Raw genomic sequence first — 25,517 nt, 5'->3', positions numbered from 1 at the left:
TCACTAGCTTCAGTTACTATCATATCAATGTAAACAATTGCTCTTTTTTGGTTTGAAAGAATTGGTACTTCATAGAAATGCAGGAAGTGTCTGTCAACCTATAAAATAAATCTGTATTAAAACCTTCTGCATAACAGCTCTGCTAAGAAATTCATTTCACAGTGCTGTGTATAATTGTGGCTTGCAGAGGTCACTGTGAAGATTCAACATTTGCCAGCAGGTATTAACCAAGTAATATATACATGGCTATTCAGAGACAACCTTGAGTTATTCTCAATCAGTCCAAACCACTCATGCCATTCTTCCCCTTGTAAACCACATCAAATAATTTAAATTATGTGTATTTCTTTAACACAGTATAAGATACATCCCTTATGCCATGTGAAATAGAGCCCTTCTAGGGTACTGGTCTGTAGACTGTTTGTCTTCTGGGCACATCTCCACTTACAAGACAGGGGTGCTACAGGGCAAAAGATGGCAACAAAGAGTGACAAGATTGCTGCTGCTCTGTTTGCTGTGCATAAACTCCAACATGCCTGCCCAAATTCCCAGTCAATGAAGGTGAACAGTGAAGGTGTTAACCTGACATTTGGCGGTGCTTCCAGACTCCAGATGATCTGCTCCAGAAACGGAGCACAGTCACCACAAGCCCAGATGGAATCATAGAATGGTTTGGGTTGGAAGGGACCTCAAAGATCATCTAGTTCCAACCCCCCTGCCATGGGCAGGGACACCCTCCACTAGACCAGGTTGCCCAAAGCCCCATCCAACCTGGCCTTGAACACTTCCAGGGAGGGGGCATCCACAGCTTCTCTGGGCAACCTGTTCCAGTGCCTCACCACCCTCACAGTAAAGAATTTCTTTCTAACATCTAATCTACATTGACCCTCCTTCAGCTTAAACCCATTACCCCTTGTCCTGTCACTACACTCCCTGAGAAACAGTCCCTCTCCAGCTTTCCTGTAGGCCCCTTCAGGTACTGGAAAGCTGCAATTAGATCTCCCCGGAGCCTTCTTTTCTCCAGGCTGAACAACCCCAACTCTCTCAGCCTGTCCTCATAGGAGAGGTGCTCCAGCCCTCTGATCATCTCTGTGACCCTCCTCTGGACTCGCTCCAACAGCTCCATGTCTCTCCTGTACTGGGGCCCCCAGAGCTGGACGATGCTCAGGCCTTGAGGACACCCTTAAGTTAGATCCTATCAACATAAAACATTGCCTATTCTAAGGACAGGTTAAAACTGGATGCAATTCAGGTACAGCTATAGTAACAGTGGGGAAGAGGGAGGTTTTACATTGTATGATGTGGTTAAGTCAATCAGTTATTCCATCCTGCTTACTGCTGTATCCTCCCAGGATGCAAGAAAAGGTATCACTATTTTATTTGTCTCCTCGCAGTCTATTCCCCATGTTCTGCACGGTGCTGTTATTAAGACAAAAGCACGTGGCTGGGATGAGAGCTTGTTTGCCTTGCCCTGACTGCTGTATTCCAGGCCACGTAAAAGAAAACAACTTTTCCAAGGGTAACTGCACATACCCAAACAGGAAAGCTGGATCACACAAAAAGGGAGCAGAAGGGGTACTGCGCAGGAGGCTGTGGCAGAGACCATGCCTAACAGCAGTCTGTGGGAGCATGTCCTGGGAACCCCACATTTCTGTACAACTTCACTCAAGCCTGGCAGCCACTGGAAGCTGCTGGCATGACCCTCATCAAACGAATCAGCTGAAAAGACCTAATGGCTGGGGAGAAGGGGGAGGAATGAGACTTACTTTCAAGTCTTTCATCCAGCCTGTTTCATGCCAAAGGTTTATGCTTCACCTATTTACAAGCTTGCCATCTCAGTATGACAGAGACAAGGACTCTTCGCATGCTCACTTTATAGAAAAGGTGTGGAATTGGTACCTCAGTTCTGGCCATTCCCATTAACAGAAATATTACTGTTCTAAATCTTTGTCTCATAGAAACAACAAGGACTAGGAAGAAACTACCATGGTGATATTTTTTTCCCCCTCAACACTGAGAATCAGAAATAGAAACGTTAAATTATTTTATACAGTTTCAGAGGTTAGATTATTACGTACTTTGTATGAAATGTACTTTTTGTAACTTCTTCAACTTCACTTAAAATTTTGTGTAGGTAACCCAATGCTGTCTGTTCCAACTATTGCAAATATCTCACTAAGCCATCTGAACATTTCAATATAAGGGTAAATTTTGCTGTTCTGCTATCTAAAACAAAATTTGCCTTAAAGAACAAAATTTTCTGTAACGTGGTTTAGGTTATATGGTCAGAGAAAGTCAAGTTTGCCACACTTAATCATACTGTGCAGTCCACTGGAACGGCTCATGAAATAAGACATTACACAGAGAAAATAAGAGCCAAGTTTATCTGGCTCCTAAATTGTTTTTTCCCAGGCCAAGCACAATGTTTTCTGTCAAGCACTTAGATCACGTGGATTCCAAAAAAACCCCAAACAAACAAAAAAATCCTCCACCCATCCTCTCACCCATCAGAGATATGTCTGACTACATTCAGTGCATATTCTGGCATTCCACCTATTTTCTCAGACCTATCATTTACATCTCCATCAAGAAATTACCACACCATACAAAACTGTACATCACTATGAAGTCCTAAATAGCAGAGTCTGAAAACATATTTCTACAAATGATTTTTCTATGTCAATTTTTACTACATTTCCAAGCAGTATTTCAAGATGTTTGGACGCCTGAATACAAGGATCAATGCCCTTTTCTGGATATTCAGAAGCATATGACTACCTATTGAAATACACTGAAATGTTTTTTAACATCCTGCTTTGCATACCTATCTAAGATGTTTTTTAAAACTGGTTCTTTTGCTACGGCACTTCAGAAGGAATGTAGCCATGCCAAGTTTTAGAACAGCGCAGAACGAAGATCCATTTCTAATCCCTCCTGCCCATTCACATAATGACTGAAGATTTAGCTGAATGACCTATTAGTATAGACAATAACCACAACCTTACGGTGACTGACTTTTGAATACTCAATTCCTAGTTTACTTTCCAAAATCCAGGCAAAGCAAATTAAGAGTCTGCATTCAACCTATTTCTTATGTTAGTTTTTTATTTATTTATTCCAATTAATTTAGTCACAAAGCAAGACTCAGGCTCCTAATCTGTTAAGACATTACTCAGTTACTGCTAGAAATCACATTTCCCCGCATTGTTGTTGCTTCACACCTCTCAAAACCGTTTATTATAATAAGATAATAAATAGTTCTTTAGACACACACACGTGCATGTGTAATTACCTGCATAAATTCCCAAATAAAAGTTAAGGTCTAGATGTTCAGTCTCATTTGCTCCATTATTTCCATTTGTGGTGACATTCAACTTTTCTTGATGATTTGCCCTGTGGAAATGTACACAGAAGATAACTAACATCAAATCACATTCTGCAAATATTCATGGGTATGTTTAACTGTTTCTACATTCAACTCTCTTGAAATCTTTAGTTCAAAAGATCCCATGTACTGATGTTGTCATGCATCACACCATGAGTAGAAGCTATCACAGGCTACACTTCTGCATAAAGTTGAAATTTTTTTTCCACATACAAAATGAGTGAAGAGCAGAAAAAGATCAAACACATTCTGAAGTTTCCTAGAACAGGGGTTTCCCATCACCACCTATACAACACTGATTTCTATTAGACAAACAGCACTTGACTGAAAAGGCAGAAACGAGTGACTAGTTACCATCATCAACTCACCAGTAAGAAAGCCACCAGTCCTGGAGCACATATGTCACCTTGAGTGAAAGAGGCAAATACAAGAATCATCTTACAAAATGAAAAAAAACATTAGAAAATTAAATTTCCTTGCTGTTCTTTCATGTTCTCTGGGAAAACATCACATATTCAGGAAAGTATGCCACCCAGTCTTTCAAGACCAGCAGCAATTTGCAAAGCACATTAGAAGGTGCATTAGAACCCTCTACAAAGAAAGAAGTTACCTCAAATTACCTTACATGATAGCAAACTAAAGGAAAGCAATACACTTAAGCAAACAAAATATAGTAGCTCTTCCTAATGTATGTTAATTGCACATTAAAGAACTCATTTTTTCAGTTCCTAAATTTGCTACTAGAGATATTCCAAAACGCTTTTTGACTAACAAACTTTCTGATGTTACCAGTCGAGAAATTTGTGTTTACGGGAGATAATTGCCAGAAACAGGGCTGAAGGAGGATGGGAGAAGAGAGGGAGGGAAAAACTCCTGCTGCCACCTTGCTTCTGTACTGAGAGGTGACTACAAACTTGTAACATGGTTATTTATCTCAAAATACACCTCTGTTCACATGAATTCACAGGATTTCATCTTGCTCAGCTATCTTTCCAACAGATTCAATTCAAGGACAACCAAAAGGGATGTAATGTGTAAATATACAGAGTACTTTTTACAGCCAAGACCAATCATTTCCATGAAAGGAATTTAAGCTTTCACAGCAGGAAACAGAGAAAAAGGCAATAAGCTATCCTTACGCAGCTTCCTCAGCTCACCATTTCTTTCACTAAGTTTCAAAATCATTTTCCTTGTTTAAAAATTCTTTTATGTACCTGCTACAGTCTGCATTACACACAATATTTGCCTATCCTCTTCCTCACTTTCTTCTGTTAAACAGTGACCCTCCCTCTAGCCCTTCCCATAACCTGAATTTACCAGCAGACAAGTTTTCCTTTTAACACTTCTGTCAGACTCTGTCCTCCCATAACCAGTCAATCTCTTTACCCTCCTCAACTGGAAACATACCGATTGTGCAGATTTCTTAAACACTACTTCATACACCTCATGTTTTTGTTCTCTATCTCCAAAAATTAGACTGGCTTATAATTTCTGTGCTATGCTGCCAGGAAAATAGTTACTTTATTAAAGTATTAAAACTCTTGAAATAAGGATCAGTGTAAGACTTCTCAATGCAGTAGCAAAACTCCATGCTGATATATAAAATTTGATCAAGTATACTAAAAAATTATTAAAGAACACCATGCTCCCAAACATTTTAGATGAAACATCACAGTAACAAGCATACACTATGTTAAAAAGAAAAAAAAAGAACGAAAAAAAGAAAAACATCAAACCCATGGGCAAAGCCCATGAAAATACATTCAATATTATTTGTGGCTCCCGACAACTTACCTGTGCCAAAATATTGAATACTAATAGTATAAAAATCACAAAGTAGTTTGCTCCTGCAGTGAAATATTTTCTGTAAATCTTAAAGCTTATTTTTCCCTCAGAGCGACTCTCCTCTGGCACAGCAGCCAGTGCATTTTCAGCCTAAAAAAAAAAAAAAAAAACACACACACAAAAAACCCAGAATAAAAACCATCAACCTTGCAGTTACAGAGTCAGACTAAGCTACTTGAAAGTCATGGTTCAGAATTAGGAAACAATTAAACAAGGAGATAAAGTGATTATGCATATAAAAACTTTAAATATAGGAACTATAGCTTTGACAAAAAAAATTAGTCTCAGTGCAGTAATACTGAAAAATCTACTCTGCAAAATGACACTGTGAGGATTTTATTTTGTGTTGCATCACAGAATGTAACATGACTTCATTTACAGCCAGAAATATTTATTCTGACCGCTAAACCAGGTTTTTCTTTTCTTATACACTACACCTTCAGTCATAACAGCTCTGGAAACTGATGCCTTGACTTGGGAAAGATTCTGTTTTCAGAATGCAAGTGTGTGTAACCTTTCCTTTTCAGAAAAATATTTAAAGTAAATACTCTTCTGCAAGTATGCACTAAAAATCAATCGACATATGCCCAGAGCAACAAATTACCTATAAAGTTCTAATCACCTCCTTGTAAGTACCAACAAAGCATCTGTTAATAGGGAAAACAAGTAAAATGACAAATGAGAAACCATATTAAGCAAACAATGGATGGGGGACACAAAGACAGAAAAGGAAAACTGAGACAGGCATAAAGAAGGTAAAAGACTATTCAAATGAACAAAATTCTGATTTTTTTTTTTTTTCAGCTTATGTGATAGCAAAACTAGTACCAGTTCAGTGGACACTTAACACTTGATTTTGTTGTCAGCAGACATAGCATTACAAGAGCAGTGGAATCAACAGACCTGGCTTAGATGTGAAAAGAGAAATCCCACCTACTTGCCTATAAATGAAGAGAGGCCTACCTTGGTTTTTTTGTTTCTCCAGCCACCTCCCTCCACCCCCCCCCCCATCCAACAGCTCTAACGCTGCTAAAAAGTTTGGCACACCTTTATGGATTTAACAGTGGAGTCACCACTAGGACATAAATAATTTCAGATAAGCGTCCTCCTTTTGGGCATGAAACCATTCCTCCAAAAACGTATGAAAGCCAAAGGTTTGTAGTGTTTGGGTGTTGTTTTTTTTTTTTTTGGGGGGGGTGGTGTATCTCACTGCTTTTTGTTATAGAAAATAAAAAGAAATAATATACACCCATAGCATAAAGGTGACAATCATCAGGGACACACAGGGATTACTTGTTCCATTTGTTCCATGTGTTCCATGCTAGCACAAGCCTAGCAGGGTTACAGGGCTCCTGTGCTGTTCTGCGTGAATGCAAGCACACCAGCAGAAGGCCACCTCTGGTACAGAAACCTCACGGGTGCTTTTGTACTGGGTAGACCAAGAGATAACAATGCACCTGGAAGCCAAGCTGGCACCATACAAAGCGTTCTGTTTTCACCAACAGAAGGGTTGGGGAGAGCAGCGCAGTGGTGCCCCAAGGTTACCCCCTCAGGGCCAGCTCAAGGTCATGTGGGTACATTAATGCAAATGTAGACTTTGTATAAAGCCACCACTTCTGCAGGTACTTCCCAGAGCTCAGGATATCAGGGAAAGTATTAATTTGAGCTCAGCACCGTACGAATAGACAGAACCCACCCAATCCAGTGGTACTGGCCTTTCAAAACACGGCTGTCAGAGGACAGGATGAAGGAAGCACAGTGCGGTCTCTTTGGACACCTATAGGAATGCTTCCTGCATCCAGGAGAGCTGATGCTGAACCTGAACAAACTCACCCTGCTGGGTTTGAACAGATCAGCGCAGAGCTGTGGGATGCCTGCCCTCTGCAGCCCAGGTGGCAGGACTGCCAGCCAAGCACAGCGCTAGGCAGATCCACCCTGGGCGAGCTCTCACCTGCTAATGCAATCCAACAATCCCTGAAATTCAAATGCAGCAGGGAAAGCCCTTATCGCAGTTTAAGTTAAAAACCAGCTAGACAAGAATTGAGACATGTTTATCCTCTGAGCACTCACAGATGGTTGTTCCACTGCTCCGTCTTTCTGTGAGTGGACAGAAGAATCCTGGGACCAGACAGAGGACTCTGAGAAGGTTCGGCTCCGGGCAGACTTCAGGTTGGGGGTTCCTGGAACTGATGGCTGTTCTACCTCCTCATCTTTTTTCAAAAGGGAAGCAAAGTCGATGCCAGATCTCAGGAACTCTGAATAGGTACCTTTCCCCACCATTTTACCCTACAATTAATATAAGCTTTGATTATCTTCATTATACACTTTCTGTAAAGGATGATTTTTCCTATCTATCCCTGCTGCCTCTGGGATTCTGCAATTGCTGAGCACACATCCCACTGCAGTAACTGAACTGAAGCCTCTAACTATCAGTTCCTCCTTTAGAAGAGCAGAAACAAGCTCTTCACGCTCCAACCAGTCCCTTCCCAGCAGCTAACCAGGCAAAGGAGCACACAAACGGGAAGACAAAAGTCCCAGTTACAGCCAGGTGAGAATTACCTCCTTGGAGAAGCTGCAGGAGACAGCCATGCAGCTTTAGGACAAGCTGTTGAACTACATACATAACCATCAGTCTTTTTATATTACTATTTGCTAGGGGCAAACAGTAGCTTAATTTTCTGGTCCTCAGAGAGCTCTACAAGGAGCAACACAGACCATTTCCACACTTCTTACAGCTCTACCACAAACCCATTTCTAGAAAGCTACTTTAACTTTTAAAAAGAGATCTGAATGGGAGGCAAAAGACGACTAGCGTCCTTTTTTTGCAACTTTGCGATGGTTCAAAAGTACTTTGAAGTACTTTACCACCCAACCTTAAAACAAAAAACAAACAGTTCAAGTTCTTGCATTTCCCCTCTACCCATGAATATCTGGTACAAGGAAGGAACCAGTTTCGCTGAAGGCCTGCTCGTTCTCAAAGGTATCTGTGACCACTTCTCAGCCTTAATTTAAAAAGGGACTTGCAAAATCAACATAGTTCTTAATTCACACAAAAGTGTAAGAAACAAGAATAAAAGCAAAGCATTAACATAGTCTCAAGTAATTCTCTCACAGTGTGTTATACATATGTAAGATAAAAGATATGCATGATAAAATTCAGAAACAGATTTTTCAGGGAAGGTATTCTAAGAAAAATCAACTTAATAATTATAAATCTTTAAAAACATATATGGTCATTAGTAGACAGAAAATATATTAAAGATAAAAATCTTTAACTAGTTTTTTTTTCATTCTTAGATTGAAAAGGATAATTAGAAAGCATGTGAGATACAAAAGTATAGACACTGAAATCACTTACATCTTTTAAAATTAGAATCTGATTTGCAGCACGAAGATATTGCAACTGGTGAGTGACCAAAACAGAGATCTTCTGATGTAAGGCCTGACAAATACATCTGCAAAAACATGGAAAAATTAATTTAAAGACGAAATGTCCTAAAACATTTTGACTATTTCTGGAAAACACCTTCTATTCAATTATACAACGTTTAAAATAAGGAAAAAAGATGCCCACGCTTATTAGATTTATCAAAATTACACTGAACAAGCACATTCCTTATTTAACTTTGTAAGTTTTCAAGGTAGGAGAAAGAAATTTCATATTTATGGTCTGGGGTGAAAGAGGAGGAAATATCGTTAAGATTTTTCATTAAAATTGTCTTAAACATCCTCCTAACAAATGTATGTGTCATAAGCTGAATTGCAAAGAGGGTATTTAACAAATATTAAGCGAATGGAAAGAGAAAGCAGGACAAAATACCATGGACAATTATGGAAAAATACAGCAAATAAAAGTAAGTTCTCTGAGATGAGCTTTCAGAGCAGCTGTAACAGTAAGCCACTGAGAGTTTTGGAGAAGTAAACAGTACTACTGATCTGAGCTACATCCAGGTATGTATTGAGGTAGAGGAACGAAATCCTTCAACCATCTCTGACCTTTTCCCATGGAATCAGGGCTTACCTTCCCCTCCAGTACCTTACCTGCTTACCCTAGAGGCTTCCCCAGAAGTTTAGGATTTGTGAGAAGCAAAGAAGGGACTGGGCACACCAGAACCAGTTGGCAAGTGCAGTTCAATCCCATGCAGTTTTAGCAGAAAATGTATCTACTATATTTTCAACAGAGCCTTGAAAGGCCACCAGAGAAAAAAAAAAAAAAAAACAACCCACCCAAAAAACCACAGCAGCGGAGCAATGGTTTAGAAGTGCAGAGGTCTGCAAGCATGCTCATCACGTTCAACAGGGACTGCATAGACACAACTGAGTATCCAACGCTACCAACACTCTCATTGCCTTCATCCCCACAGTAACACAGCAGGGAAACAAGCCCTTCAAGAGGATGCCCCTTTCTCAACTACTCGCTATCTTAAGAAAACAACGAAAACCAATACTGTCTAGAACTGAAGTGTCCAGTGAAGGTGTATACATTTAGCATTTCCCATTTCGATCAGGAGTGCCTTTTTGAAGATCGTCTCCCAGTTGTCTCAATGCAATATGCCGTCACTCATACTGCTGAGTGGTATTGGGGTCTGTGAACTGGACTTCTAGACAAAACCAAGCAGGAACACACGCTTCAGTAGCGCCCCTCATCAGCATTCAGGTGACAAGGAATGAAGCCGGCAGTGCCAGGCTGCAGCCTGCTCAAAGCAGAACCTTCTGAACCGCACAGGACCTTGGCACCGTGCATTTTTCTCCACAGATCCACTCCTGTTGGGCTCATTTTCGCTAACATGCCAACTCCCATTTGCTAACATGACACAGGAAGGTGGCACTCACCACAAAAGAAAACTACCTCTCCCCCAATTCTCTCTCCCCATTCTCAAAAAAACCACCACCAAAAACCAGCCAAACAAAAACCCAACAAAACCCACACCCAAAAAAACCACAAGCAAAACCACAGCAATCCAATAGTACAAATTCAATGCAGAAATGCAAATAAGAGTAAGGCAGAAAAAGAACATGAGCTTAACAGCAATGATACCACATTGCTTACTGTGTTTCATACATTCATGTTGTATATCCAATTAACTCCCTACACAGCTTTTAACATCTATTTTATCACTCCTACAAAGACTATAGGAAGTAGAGTACTATAAAATGATTAATACTAGTACTAGTCAGCATAATCACATGCAGAAAGTATATTACAGTGTTCCAAATAAACTATGCAGTAAAACTAAGTTAAAAGCAACATTCTTCCTGAGAAAGTTAAATGCTGGCTATGCAGCATTCAAGAAGCAACTAGAAACCCATTATGTCACTCTTAGGTGGCCAAGGTAACAATTAATCAAGCTATTTGCAGCAGCATAACTATTTGAGCAGTTGCAACTATTTATACAGCAAGCTCTTTGTGGGAGTATTATTCTGGGGTGGTTCCTGTACACCCTCTGAGCAGTCACTGAAACAAGCCACATGGCAACTAGAGCACCAGCTGAAGTCTCGCAACAAAACATAATCTTCAACAAAACCCATCCGGAGAACTGGACAAAGATCAGAGGGGCTACAAGGGTATTTACTTGCCTAGCAGGAAAGCTGCCAAAAGAGAATATATCAGGTATTTACCACAAAGAGATCTAGCTTTCCCTTACATAGTCCTGCAGCCTATACACCACTTTGATCACTGAATTTTCTGTGTGCCAGATATACGTCCAACAGCTTACTGGGACAAACTAGCCACTAGAAAATCCAATGGCTGAAAACCTTGATCCTGAGTCACAGTCAGCCCATTGCACTTTATGTTTGCATTTGGAGGGGAGAAAAAAAAAAAAAAGAGGAAAAAAAAAAGTGGGTTATCACAGCATCAGAGCAAGCCAATTAGAACTGTCAGAGCTGTCAGCACAGCATCCCATGTGATCTTGATCTCAGGAGAGAAGGCAAAAGTGACCTCTGTGGAAATATAAATTTCCACTGATATATCAGGTCACTCAATTGAGAATTTCTAAAAAAACAACTACTCTCGATTTGATATCTGTCTGGGTAGAAAGAAGCTAGCTGAATAGTTTGTTGATAACAGGTGAGTAGAAAAATTGTTGTCACAATTCACTGGCACCAGCACAGGGAGGAAAAATCGCAACAAAGAGCGTATACTTAGATCTATTACCGAGTTAAACAACTCACTGCTCAGACAGCTCACTAGAAAATTTTGCCATTTAAAATACTGTATCATCATGAAGCACAGAAGTTGCAAAACTAGTAAAATACTAAGTATATACTTAATGTCTGTTTCAAAACATCAAACTACTGGAGCTTTATGTTCAAAACCTTTATTTATATTTTTTTTAAATATTCTCTCTCCCATTTGACAACACCCATTCTGCAGTTTACAGTGAGCATTAAGTTTGTATGGTGCTTTGGCTGTCACAGAAAACTGAAAGCAGAGTTCAAAGGGAGGCTCGGAGAAACAGAATGTGATAAAAGGGCTGGCACAAAACTCTGAGTGCTCACTGGATTCTTATTAGTGAAAACCTGCTATTGTCTTATAACTGAAAAAGAAAAAAAATCCAACAAAACAGTCCATAAGTGTTTATGTTTTTAACTGGTTCACTAATGCTTAGTTTCATCACGCATCTACTTTTAGAAATACTGTTCTGTGTAGCTGAAGAAAAGCAACCATCCACCCTAGGTGAAACACCCAACTCTAGGTGCAGTGTCTCCCTTTCTCACTGACGGTGCAGAGGATCCCGGGAAAGCCCGCCTCAACAGGGGACGTGCCTGGTCCAAAGGTTCAGACACCTGCTGGAGTAGGCGCAGAACTGCCATCACCTTTTTACTTGTTGTTTAAGACCCCACAAAGTTCACCTTCCTTGTGCTTCGCCATTACTGTCTTGAGGGGCATACTCTGTTAGACTGCACATTTAATGCATGGCAGCAGGATGAATTACCACACAAAATGCAGTCGCCATTGCCGCATTTATTAAATACACTAGCACACACAGACACACATGCACAGCCAGAAGAGATGTGGACAGCGAAGACCCAAAGGTTCTTCAGCCCCTTCAGTACAAGGAAAAGAGAGATGAAGGGACTATGACAGTTGCATCCTCTTCCCCAACTGAGACTCAATTTAAACTTAAACCATTCCCGACAGACGTTGAATAGGTTGTTTTGTATGTTTGTTTGTCTGAAGATCAACAACAAAAATTTCAACTTCCTTGAAAATGTTTTACAGGGACAAGCTATCTTTACAATTTTTTTTTCCCTCCAAAGTCCAAGTTTACGTCTTCTAGTACAATTTAAATCCACTGCTTCCCAGAGGATAGCAGACCAGTTTATACTTGTGTGGACGGTCCCTTTATACATTCTGTCTCTTCATGCCTCCTTTTTTTCTTTCAGACCCAAAAAACCAAAATCCCCCAAATCTTCCCCCCCTTTTCTTTTAAGTGAGAAATAATTTTCTCTTTTTTTTTTTTCCTCCCCCTGACATCGAAATGTTCTTGAAGGGCTACACTGGAATCTGGTCTACATTTCTTGGAAGTACACAAAATTGAAACATTATTCCAGTGGATACCTTACAGGTACAAAACATAATAGGAGGATTACTTTACCTGTACTGCCAGATACAGTACTGGTCATAAATCCCAGGGCACAGTTTCCTTAACCAGAGCATGACGTTACTGACTCATAGTGGATATGAGATCTACTGCCATCTGCACCTCCTTTTCCATAAAGCTGCTGCACTGCTGATCCCTGCTCATTGTATGTTCTTGGAGTCAACACCTTGCACTTAACCCTGCTGTGTGCATCTATTAGTTCACATCCTGTAACCAAGACTTTCCAAATCGCTGTCCATCTCCAGAACTGCCTGAAGCATTGCCCGATTTTCAATCACCCAAAAATGTAGCACCAATGACCTTCATTCATCATCAGGAAACCACACTCAGGATAGATTTCTCCAGAAATCGCACTCTTTCAATTCAACAAAAATTAACAAAGAATATTCTGAGTTAACAAACCTAAGTAACAGTGTACTATCACTCATTTAAAAAAAACTCATTACACTTTGACAGAAAACTTTTATACAATTAAAAAAAAAAATTAGCTTGAGCTTTGATACTGCAGAGTGTGCAGGAGAAGACACTTACCCAGAAGGGGGCCCACAACAACACACTGCTCCTCTATGCAAGGCAGTGTCTTGGCACTTCCGTGCACACAAATCCTCATTTGTTCTTCCTTCCCTATCAGGTTTTCTTTTCTTTGAGACAAGTTGTTCTTTAATCTTTTTTAAGTTTTTATCTCCAAGAACCAGCTTTCTTTCACCTCAGCAAAGTGTGTCTTCTTTAATGATACCACTTTTTTCCTTACCATTCTTTTTGCCTCTCCTTTTTGGAAGTTCACATTCAAGCTTAACTTTACTCTAGTTAAAACTTATATTTGTTTCAATGGAAATAACCACTGAAATGAAATTAAAGCACATGCAGAAGTGCTCACAGGCATAAAGTCTTTGTTATATTAATTTGCTTACTACATTTGCTTTCCTCTCCCTTTAAATTTAAGTGGTTTAGGGAGAAAAATCCCTCGGGTTTTTTTGTTTTGAAATTTAAAACATTTTGGGGGTGCGGTGCAGGGGGGAAGGTGTGCTGTGTTTGCCAAAGACAAAAAGACCACACCTACTTCTACTATGCTGTTTCATTTCTATGCTTATCTTCCATGTAAAATTTTACAGTTTTTTGAAAACACACAATATAGAGTGATCACAGTTATGCTTTTCACTTTCTGGGAAAAAAAAAAAAACCCAAACCCCAAAATCCCAGGCAACATTACTACAACATATTCATACCTTTTAAACATATTCCCTGCAGTAAACACAACGAAGCTCAAGTAATTTCAATTGTATCATCTAAACGTATAGGTATAACAATTACGAAGGACACCTTTGCTACAAAACCCTGCTTGTTCCCTTCCCTCTCTTGCAAGGGAATGCTGGGTTACCTCAGATGGCCATGGAGAGACTTTATCTTCAGGACACCTGGTCAACTTGCCAGGTGACTCTCTGGTCAGCCTCAACATATGGTTATCCCATATCCCAGTGCCCAGTTACATGTCCCTTGAGTTCCTATGGGAGGCCATCACCTAGTACCACGGTGCTCCATCTGAATAGATGCTGAAGTTCATTACTACACTGTGATAAATGCAGTGATTCCTTCTGCAGCTTTTTTCTAGCTCCAGAGACAAAATTGAGAGAGAAAAGACAAATGACCATACATTCAAAACAGCTTCCTGATAAAAAGAAAAAAAGAAAAGAAGATTTGCAGAATTCTGTTTGATAGTAGGAATGATACACCTAGGCATACCACTCCCAAGTATCATCGCAACTTTAGGTCTGATTTTAAAAGATTCCTAAACTGTCCTGCAACTCTGTCAACTCTCACAAGCATAGAGGAGGGACAGAAAGAAATCAGGCTGATCATCAACTGAGCCTGGCACACAGCTCCTGTCACCAGAAAAGATGCAAGGAAGGAACAATACCTAGAGAAGAGCATCTGTCTCAATAGATTCATGGAATACAAATCTCACTCTTAAAAATACCACTTTTGAGTCAGTATCACTGATGGGACACAATTTAATTTCTCTCCAAAGGTGATCTGAAACCATATAATCTGTAGAAATACGTTTACAAAGATGCACAGGGAGAGCAGGAAATTTCTTGGGATCCAAGCACGACAATGATTTTCTTAAGACCATCACAGGCTATTCCAAACTTTGTCATACAAAGAAACATGCAACCGTATCTGTACGGCCATCTCTCATTTCAAAGCTAGAAGTCTCGAAATACCATATTCCTTAACAGTTAATGAAAAACTGTTTTTATATATATAAAACCAAAATTTGTATATGTCATACACACACAACTACATGCAAAAACGCAGAACTATACTGGTGCTCCCCACTGGGAAAAGGCTGAAGCTTGCCTACTGTTAACTATCAAGAAGACTCAGAGGAAAAGAGGCTACAAAACACAAAAATAGGGAATCTCCAGTTTATACCTTACTAGGCCACAAAGAATCTATTCAGGAGAGAGGAATTCACTGGAAAACTGGCTTTATCTGCTCCCTCATCCACAGAACAACTTGTCTGTATTACGGAGAAATTCTTAAGAGACACAATCCCTTATTAATAATATCGTGGACTGTTTTCCCACTGGAGCTGTGCTACTCGCATTCTTATTCATTTGGAAAGTATTTATATATTTTAAACTGTTTACTACAGTAGCTGAACAGAACAGAGAGAAGCAGCAAATGTAATGAACCAGCCATCCACAGACCATAGCTTTGGGTAATTACTAGGAACATACCTATCTTTGATGTAAACACACAGACTAGACACTTGTAAAAAATTAAACATTAATATAAAATTACAAGAAAAAAAAAAAGAGCAAGCGAACTGAACAATATCCCCTTCAGATTCTCATTAAATAATCCCCTGTTTCTTCCATCTTGTCCATTGTTTTACGCCTCGTGGTTTGGACTCCTGGGGGCAGCTTGCATGAAGTGGTGTTTCGGACATTCCTCAGCACCATGTTCTAAGAAATCATTCTTGCCCAAGTGCTCTCTCTCTTCTCCACATTTCTAGCACTACTCAGGAAGCATTAAAGAACATGCCCTGCCTTGTTTTTCAAAGCGAGCTACTGAATATAACACTCTCCCTGCTACCCCCAGCACCTTTTATAGCTGCCATGAAGGCCCCAGAAGACAACTTCTGTTTGTAAAAAAGCCCTCCCTTACGATCTTGAATAGGGAGACATTACTCAGTTTCCTTGCCACTACTACTCCACCCAGTCCATTTTCTCCACAAAATGCTTTCATTCTGCTTTTATCTGTTTCACTCAAACTGATCCAGAGTTGGGGAGGAAGAGTAAAAGAAAGTAAAGAAGAACCCCAGCTAGTTTTTTGAGTTTCAAATTCTCTGAGATAATCTCCTTATTCCTCCTCATCTCCACACATTTATCAGCAAAACATACGCTGTGCTTGCAGAGCAATGGTTTCTAACTCCTTTACGGTTTCGCATGTGCAAAAATCCAGACTTCCAGTTTTGCAGTAGGATGCAGATGCTCCCTATGTCACAGCTCACATAAAACGTAGAATAAATTGAAGAGGCAACCGGACCTCCTTTGCAAGGCATTACTGTACCTTCCTGTTCTCCTCTTTGTGACCAGACCTTAAGGCTTACAGACTCACAGACTGGTAGGGGTTGGAAGGGACCTCTGGAGATCATCTAGTCCAACCCCCCTGCTAGAGCAGGATCACCCAGAGCAGGTTGCACAGGATCAGGTCCAGGTGGGTTTTGAATATCTCCAGAGAAGGAAAATCCACAGCCTCTCTGGGCAGCCTGTTCCAGTGCTCGGTCACCCTCAAAGTGAAGAAGTTTTTCCTCATGTTCAGATGGAACTTCCTGCGTTCTAGTTTGTGCCCATTGCCCCTTTTCCTGTAGCTGGGTACCACCGAAAAGAGTCTGGCCCCATCCTCTTGACATCTGCTCTTTAGATATTTGTAAGCGTTGATGAGATCCACTCTCAGTGTTCTCTTCTCCAGGCTAAACAGAGCCAACTCTCTCAGCCTTTCCTCATAAGAGAGATGCTCCAATACCCTAATCATCCTTGCAGCCCTCTGCTGGACTCTGTCCAGTAGCTCCCTGTCTTTCTTGAACTGGGGAGCCCAGAACTGGACACAATATTCCAGATGTGGCCTCACCAGGGCAGAGTAGAGGGGCAGGATAACCTCCCTTGACCTGCTGGCCACACTCTTCTGAATGCACCCCAGGATACCATTGGCCTTCTTGGCCATGAGGGCACACTGCTGGCTCATGGAGAGCTTGTTGTTACAGGAGAGACAGGTTAAGAGCTCAGGTGGGTGCACTTGCAGAACTCAGGCACTGATACTGTCAGATGCTGGAGATGTAGAGCGATCTTGAACAGAAACAGAAAAGCAACAGCTAAAGCCTAGGTAGCTTGCACAGGCATTAAAGGAATTTGATAGAGTATGTGAACTACAAAAGTAATGATCTCCATCCATCAGTCATGGCAGGTGAAAATGATCCTGCACAGAATAATGAACATAAAGCTTATGCATCATAAAACTCTCACTCCATACCAGCTGATGGAAACAAACAGTAGCTCTTTGAAAAGATCAGTAAAATAAAATGTTGATGGGGTTTTAGAGGGATTTCCAGATTTGAAACTGCAAACATAAATAGGATGTACAATTTTCAAATTTAGATACCAAAAGCTTCCTTGCACTGGGAAAAAGAACACACATGCAGTGCCAGTCAATGCAAATTCTATGGCCATTTCTGCAAGACAAGTTTTTATGATAGTCTAGGGGTGGAGAGAAAGGAACAACAGTAAAACCAAATTAATTCACGTATTATGAGAGTCAAATTCAAAGGATGTAAGTACGCTCAAGAAAATGCTCTCATTTAAAGCTTCGGCCAAAGCCTAGTGAATTCAGTCAATGCAGGTTTTTCCTTCTGCTTCCAATAAATTCTAGATTTTACCTTTTGATACCGAGCAGCACGGGCTATGGAGAAGCAAGGCTGAAACACTGGCTGGGAATAATTGGATTGTTCTCATACTGACTATGTGCCGTAGATTAGGCAGTTTGAAAGAAGAGAGAGACGGAGAAGAGGAAATTTATTGAGAAGGGAACCTGACTTTTAATGAACACTCTCCTGTTTCTTCACAAACGGGGGAAGGTCCATTCTCTCTCTCTCTCTCATGGTAAGCTTATACATCCTCTTTTCCTCTATTTCTGCTCTCCACAGTCTACTCTGCAGGCCATGGTTTCACCTACCCAAGAGACATTTCAGCCATGCAAGAACCAAAAAGAAAAATCACTCAAGAATCTAAGAGTTCTGTCCTCTTCTTTAACCACTTGAATTAAGTGCTTATTACTATTCAAACAAAGCTGCAGCTAACTAAGAAGTGATTTAAAATCCCACCCCATACTCTTCTTCACTCAGTACTAATATTCATAAAACCCAATATTCATAAACCCCAATACTCATGTATGAAATCTGACATTTTCCTCAGGAAAGTGGCATATATTCCCTTAAGAATAATTCTAATTATAATATCTTCAAACCAGACTTTTACAGGGCTTTTAACAATACAGAACAAAATGAAAGACACACACTGGAAAAAAACTATACGTTTTCCAAATACATAAAATAGAGGAAAAATAAATGAAAAAAGTGAATGCATTAAGTTTTGTGAAGAGATCCATCTCCCCCAAAAAAGCTTCCTTAAGTTTTTCCATAAGGAATTAGAAGATAACAATTGTATTTTAAATGAAAATAAAGCGGTAACATACTTTTCAAACAAATGTCTTCCAACTTCAGCATCTACTGCACTCAGTGGATCATCCAAAAGATAGATGTCTGCATCTTGATACACAGCTCTATAAGGTTTAAAGAAAAGTCAGTGTCACAAAGTCTTAGATTTGTTTACTTCAGTCACTAAAGTCTGACAATTAGTAAATTTTAGAAACAGCAAAAAACACTAGCCTGGCCAGATTTACACGGGCCTTCTGTCCCCCACTCAACGTAGCTCCACGATCTCCTATTACTGTTAGGTCACCATTTTCTAATAATTCCAAGTCCTGGGAATGTGAAAGAACAGACAGCAAGATTTAATTATTTGTTTTAGGTCATTTTCACGTCAAAGACTGACAAAGCTGTTTCAACGTAACATTTTCTTATTTGAAAATTATTAACTTATCATCTAACATTAAAATACAAGGATTCATACTAAATGACATATCCACAGTTACTTTATGATTTTGTACCTTCAGCAAAAGAAAATTAAGAAAGCAGGAAAAATAGGTGAGATCTTAAAGCTGACTTTTTCTACAGCTTTGCCAGAGGGACGTGCACTACTATTCTTAGTATTACAAGGAATATTTGCTGGTGATTCAGAAAATCAAACTCAAAATTATGAGGTATACAGTAAATTAATTATTTTTTACTAAAACAAAATGAGCTGTCACAATAAATAAAACTATTATCAGTAAATTATCTGCCGTTTGCCAATGTCCCTAAGAACTGCTTTAGTTTTATTCTTACTGCAGTGTATCCAGCAGAAATGACCACAACATTCATCACACAAATTTGGTTAATTTACAGGCCATGGGACTACAAGTAAGAGAACAAAACTATACAGTGTTCCATGTCATATTATCACATTTCCTATTCATGAAATACAGAAGTTTTATATAAAGCTATAAAACATATTCTGAAAGTTTATTCACAGCTTTTATAAGATACATAAATTTGAAAGAAAACTATGAAAGCAAATCTACCATCAAATATGAAGTGGTTTTTTTTTTTAAATGCAGTTTGCTGTCTTTTACAGTCACTAAAACCTTAAGTTTAGACAACAGCATATGACTGAATATCAGCAGGAGATATTAAAACTCTATCTACCATGTGTAAAAACCTTGCAAAAAAATTTTCATCACAGTAACCATCTGCTTTTCACCTGTGTCGCTGCTGACAGGAATATCATAACATGCTGCATGAAACCTTTTTAGCTGTCAAGCAAAATGTCTGTTTCTTGACAAATCTGGCTTAATCCTCTCCTATATCTCATGTCACAAACTCCTTTGCGCATAGACCTTTCAAAAATATTTTTTCCTAAAACTACTTGGGCTCAGCAAGTTCTCCAATATATAGCACTAAGGTTCTTTTCATAGCCGTTAGCAATGCATAATACATGATATACGACATTTATTTTAAAGAAAGAATAAAGGATATTTACAAAATGGGAGTCACAAATAGTGCTAGCTTGATCATTTGTCTTCCACCCTTTATTGCCTTTACACACACATCTACCATAATACCAGTGAAAAGGGCTAAACGTGATTATGAAATTCAGTAATTGGGAATAGCTTTTTCCAAATTTGTCTGTGCTTCACATAAGCTACATCGCCCTCTAGTGAAAGTTTTAGGAATTACAAGAATGTGCTTATGGATGTAAAAAAAAAAATTCATGTTTCTGTTAAGCAATAGGATTTATTTCACATGCTACTAATAATAATAAAGTCGATATACTGTATATTGCAGCATGTACCACAAGCCTGAAAGAACACTAAGATAAAGGTCATCAAAATAAAACACACAAAGAGAAAACCATACCTTTTTAAGAGCACAGACTTTTAAAACTTTTTCATATTTTTCTTTCTCGTATTCCTTGTCAAACAGTATATTACTTCTTACTGTACCAGAAAACACCCAAGGCTGCTGAGAAACATAGGCGATTCTTCCAGTAACATTTATCACACCTTTGTCTTTAGGCAGCTCACCAAGCACGGCACTTAAGAGCGAAGACTGGAAAAGATTAAAAAAAAAAAAAAAATTGAAAAGTTTGATTGCATGAAAGATATTACAGAGACTGAGCAGTGTTTACTGGCACAATTGCCTGTTTCACCCTGTCACTCAAAGTACTGCTAACAGCAGAAGAGCACTAGTACTGTTTAACTCCAAACCATCTCCTTCCCACCCCAGAAGGACATCTGCCTTTCTTGAATGCCAGTATCTTGATGTGAAGTGTGTTATCACACACAGAAAGGAACAGTACATTTTCAAGTCTCTAGTCACATTTAACAAACTCATAAAAACCCCACAGAATGGAGTAAACATTAAGACTTACTTTTCCAGCTCCTACAGGACCAATCACAGCCAATAATTCTCCTCGTCTGACAGTAAATGAAAGCTGTTGAAGTGCTGGGCTTTCTAAACTCTATTGATTTAAGAAAAAGTTAGACTTCCTCAGTAATGAAATACACACCATCAAAACAACTCTTTAGAAACAGAAAACAATGCACATAAATCACTGGGGCAGCAGCCTCGGAAACAGGAGCTCTCTGCTGGCCATCACACCGGCATTCACGGCCCCGGCACCACAGGCCTGCTGACTCCAAGTAACCAGACAAATGCTGGAAAAAGGGATGGTTGAAGCTCTCGCAGAGCCCCAGGAAAGCCAGGTCTGTGCTTGCTCTAGCTGAGGCTCTATCTAAAGTGAAAACAGAAAATTGCCATTTGATTTTACACAACTTCATCTTGCATATCGTGGATTCTCAGAGGCTTTTCACGGACAACATAGCAGGCTATTTGTGTGAAAATACACTACCCTAGGATTGTTTGTTCAATATTGCTTTTTAGTATGCTTATCCTTTACGTTACATGACGAATAAGAGCCTATTTCCCAACATAATTTGCACCTCTATCAAGGCTGTAAAAATGTCTATTTCTCATGAAAAGAAAGGATGCTCATGTCTTTAATAGCTATGGTAAACTGCAATTCCTAACAGCCCGGTGCAGCTCCCTTTCATTAGAGCAAAACACCCTTGCAACAGGATCTGTCTTTACATGCATCTTAGACCACACTAAGCAGAACTGACACTAAAATGCAAAGAGGAAAATATATGCATTTTAAAAAAAAAAAAAAAAAGCAGCTGGATCATACTAGTATTTCTATTAAAGGATCAAACTAAAACCCAGCCTTAAGCTTCAAGAAAGAAGAGCAAGGTGAAGAAAATCTGATGTGCCTCTTAACAACTTGCAGACAGCTTAAAACCTGCAGCCGCACTTTGAAGCTCAAGAGGCTGAAGAGGCCACCACCTAAGCTGCGGCATGGCCAAGTTCTGGGACTGCGGAAAGGGGAAGCTTGCAACTCATTTCCACTTATTTGGGAGGGACACAGGTACAGTATCCCTCCACACCTATGACAGCTGAGACAGCTGGACTAGCATGCATGTGTCCACTCATGCCAGGAGAAATACTTGGTTAGGCAGCAGCATATCCAGAACTCAAAGCTGGGTGTCCCCCATCACGGCTCCCACCTCACAGGAGCCCCGCAGGGTTCACACGAAATCAGAGTCACACTCTGAGAACCCAAACTTGTGCATGTTGTACAACTCTGCAAAACTACTTTTGTTGCTATTTTTAATTTCCACAAGGTGGCATCAACGGGGCTTTTTTTCTTTCTCCACCTCACTCCCAATCAGCATTTTACCATGAATTTGATTTCTTGGTCCAGAGCACCCAGTTCAGGTGCTCAGCTAGTGCTAAGTTCAGGGGAACTCTACCACCTTATGGCAGCCAAGGCCTTTTTGTTCTTAATGCAAAGTTTGTAGGAAGCAAAAATATGTCTTAAGTCAATTAGTCTATATGGAAAAAGTACATAAGCTTTCAGACACACAGACCCTTCTTCAGACCTCCTGAGATTGTGTTTCTGCATTCACAAAAATGCAAAGATACTTCCACTCACACTCAAGTTTTTAAAAAATGTAACAGCCTAAAAACATTACAGAAAGTTTCAAAAAAATTTCTAAACTATTACCAAAATATTACATATTAAAGCAGTATTGTAAGATATAGACCCTATACAAAGGTAGTAATGCAAACAAACAGCATTGCCACAAACACCTAAGGGGCACGGTATTTTTGCAAAATAGCATTCCTTATAATTAAAAGACAATTTGTCCTGAATTCATCACATCTATTTTTAGGCACTAAACTGAGGCACTTTAATTAGAGCACAGAGAAATATTACAGCTAAGATCATCTGACAGCTCATTACCACAAATGTCCCAGCTCCCCTGCGCCCTGTCAACTATCCACATCTGTCACTTGCACTTGTTCTTGCCTAACCTTGCAGACAGGTTGTTCATGGGGCTCACCTATCAGAAAACAAATCATATGAAAAGTGATTCATTTTCTATTGCTTTATCCCTCTGAACTGGTTCACCACAGGGTTGTACACACGAGCATTAACACCAGCAAGAGGAAGGGAACAGAGACACAGAGTGCAAGGACAGGAGGACGCAAGAATGATCCCTCCAGGGGCACCAACTTCTTAAGTGAGCTTGGGCAGATCTTACGTGCCCTCTAGTCAAGGGAAAGAAGCAATTCACCCCATCTGAGAGGTGCAGAGATCATATATTGTACAGAAATACTATACTACTAAGGCTCCTCGTTTAAGTGACTAAAATTACAAGGGATAAATTTGGTCTCTGTTCAAACGCTTGAATTTTAAATCTAAAGTTGCTCAATTGAGCAGACAGATTGTTCTGTAAACTCAAGACACATCAGTAAAAACCCATACGAAGAATCCCTAGTTCCATGCTGGTATCAGACTAGCCTGTGGGACTCAGATAATACTCGCCTTAGCAAAACAAGAGTGTGACCATGAATTAATTGGTTTTGTTTATCTTTTGATAAACTCTAATACACCACGTTAGGTTGTTTTCTTAAAAGTTTAGCTAATAATCCCTTTTTTACTTCCAGTAATTTTGGATTTGTGGGTTGTTGGGGTTTTTTAGTATCTCTTTTGGTTCATAATCTTTAAAAATAAAAAAATTATCATCCAGCTGCACGCTGTCTATATAAAGATCCAAAGAGTCGTGAGAAACCTAATCAGGGTTGCAAGCTAAGTCAATTACTTGACAAAGGATAGCATATTTTTATTATTCCTTTTATAACTTCTCTCTCTCAGAACTCATCATCTTTTCAGTGAGCAACTCTGTAAAATTACTTTGCATCATTGTAAGAGTATATAAGAGAAACTTTCTGAGCTGCTTTTGATAGTTCTGGGAGAACTATTCTTTCCCCATGCACACTGAAATTAAATATCAAAATGAAAATTACATTAACAGTTTTGTGGGTCGTTTGTTGGCTTGTTGGGTTTTTTTAAATCAAAAGGAAACCAGTAATTCCAGTCATGCTGCCCTGCTTTATGCAATATAAACAACTCATGAAAAAAAATGAAGGTGTTTTATAGGCATATTATGCAACCATTTCCTATAAACTGTTAGCAGTATTACCAATGTTGGCGTGGGAAGAAAACAAAGACTAAGAAATACATTCCATTCTGCATTAGAATGTATTTACCATTAAGTTTTTCATATCAATTAAAAGTTTGTTCAATGTCTCAGAAAGAATTTATGTCACAGAGACAACTGTGAGAAAATAAAGCACAATAATGTAGCAATTTTCTTTTATAGTCGAGTAGTAGTAGTAGGTAGATCTTCACATATATTTTCACACTTTTATCTTCCTTGGGACACAGCACATGTAGGGGAAGGCGGCCCATAAAGGGAAATATGTGACGTCTTATTTGCATTACATTTATGTAAAATTCATTTTTAGAGCTTCCAGCATTTCTTATGGAAACTGAAACTTCCCTTGTGCAAGGATACTGGCAGCTCATAATAGCTCCAATAATTCATCACAAATTGTTGCTTCTCATAGCAATTACAGTTTTAAAACAGAAGCCACAATCTTTGCCTTTCTTACAGAAAAGGATACATAAGAGATTCATCACCTGTGTATTCTCCCTTTTTCTAGTCATTTTGGTGGTTTTGGTGCATTCTAAGTAGAGAACAATTTGTAGCTGAACAGTCTCAACTAAAATACAGAGTAACAAACATGTGCAGACTAGTCTCTAAAGCTTGACACTGACAGAACTAGTCTACAGAGTTGGCTTAACATACTAAAAGGATTCTCATACACAAAAGATAGAATACAAAACATCAGCACACTGTACATAGACTTAAAATGCCTGCAGCACCAATATACTTTACGTTTAGTAGAAGTAAATTTACCTTATCCCAATAGCAAGTTAAATCCTGAACATGAAGAATGATGTTCTCATTATTACCGTGCAGTTGCGGCTTGAAGTGTGAGACCTCATCAAGTATCAGAAAGTTCTGCAACGAAAGAAAAGCACAGGATATCGCCTAATGTGAGACTGGGAATGGGAAAAGAACCCAAGCACGTATGTTTGGAAGCAGCATACAGAACATTAATTATGGGGGGTAAAAAACAACCACAAACTGATCAATGTATTACATTTACAAAGCAATGCACAACTCCTTCAACAGTGTACTTCTAGCTAGCTAGCAGTCCCCTCTAAAAAAAAACCATTAAGTGCAGATTTTTTAGCATAAAGTACTATGGGACTGTAGTGGGTTGACCCTGGCTAGAGGCCAGGTGCCCACCAGAGCCGCTCTCTCACTCCCCTCATTCACTAAACAGGGGAGAAAAGGCATAACAAAATGCTTGCAGGTCAAGATAAGGACAGGGAGAGATCACTCACTAATTATCGTCACGAGCAAAACAGACCGAACTTAGAGAGGGAATTCATCTAATTTATTACTAGGCAAAACAGAGTAGAGGAATGAGAAAATAAAATCAACTCTTAAAACACCTCCCCCCACCCCTCCCATCTTCCTGGGCT

The 25,517-nt window shown here is 39.5% G+C and overlaps 1 protein-coding gene across 5 annotated transcripts in view; it reads right to left on the bottom strand.

Moving 5' to 3' along the window:
* ABCC4 (ATP binding cassette subfamily C member 4) overlaps positions 1-25,517 on the bottom strand; it is a 162,637-nt gene that overhangs the window by 93,765 nt on the left and 43,355 nt on the right. For 4 of the 5 annotated variants that reach the window (XM_054832358.1, XM_054832348.1, XM_054832370.1 and 1 more), the window contains exons 9-18: positions 24,883-24,987; positions 20,928-21,017; positions 20,414-20,605; positions 18,785-18,879; positions 18,592-18,678; positions 8,589-8,685; positions 7,301-7,516; positions 5,180-5,320; positions 3,754-3,791; positions 3,293-3,393 (exon numbers count right to left, since the gene is read on the bottom strand). In XM_054832358.1, coding sequence (XP_054688333.1) covers positions 3,293-3,393; positions 3,754-3,791; positions 5,180-5,320; positions 7,301-7,516; positions 8,589-8,685; positions 18,592-18,678; positions 18,785-18,879; positions 20,414-20,605; positions 20,928-21,017; positions 24,883-24,987 — 1,162 coding nt within the window. The remainder of the gene's footprint in view (positions 1-3,292; positions 3,394-3,753; positions 3,792-5,179; positions 5,321-7,300; positions 7,517-8,588; positions 8,686-18,591; positions 18,679-18,784; positions 18,880-20,413; positions 20,606-20,927; positions 21,018-24,882; positions 24,988-25,517) is intronic. The other variant, XM_054832340.1, reaches the window with a different exon arrangement.

The sequence above is a fragment of the Grus americana genome, chromosome 1 (assembly GCF_028858705.1).
Source record: "Grus americana isolate bGruAme1 chromosome 1, bGruAme1.mat, whole genome shotgun sequence".
Classification (NCBI taxonomy): domain Eukaryota; kingdom Metazoa; phylum Chordata; class Aves; order Gruiformes; family Gruidae; genus Grus; species Grus americana.
This window is presented reverse-complemented; position numbering and strand designations above follow the sequence as displayed.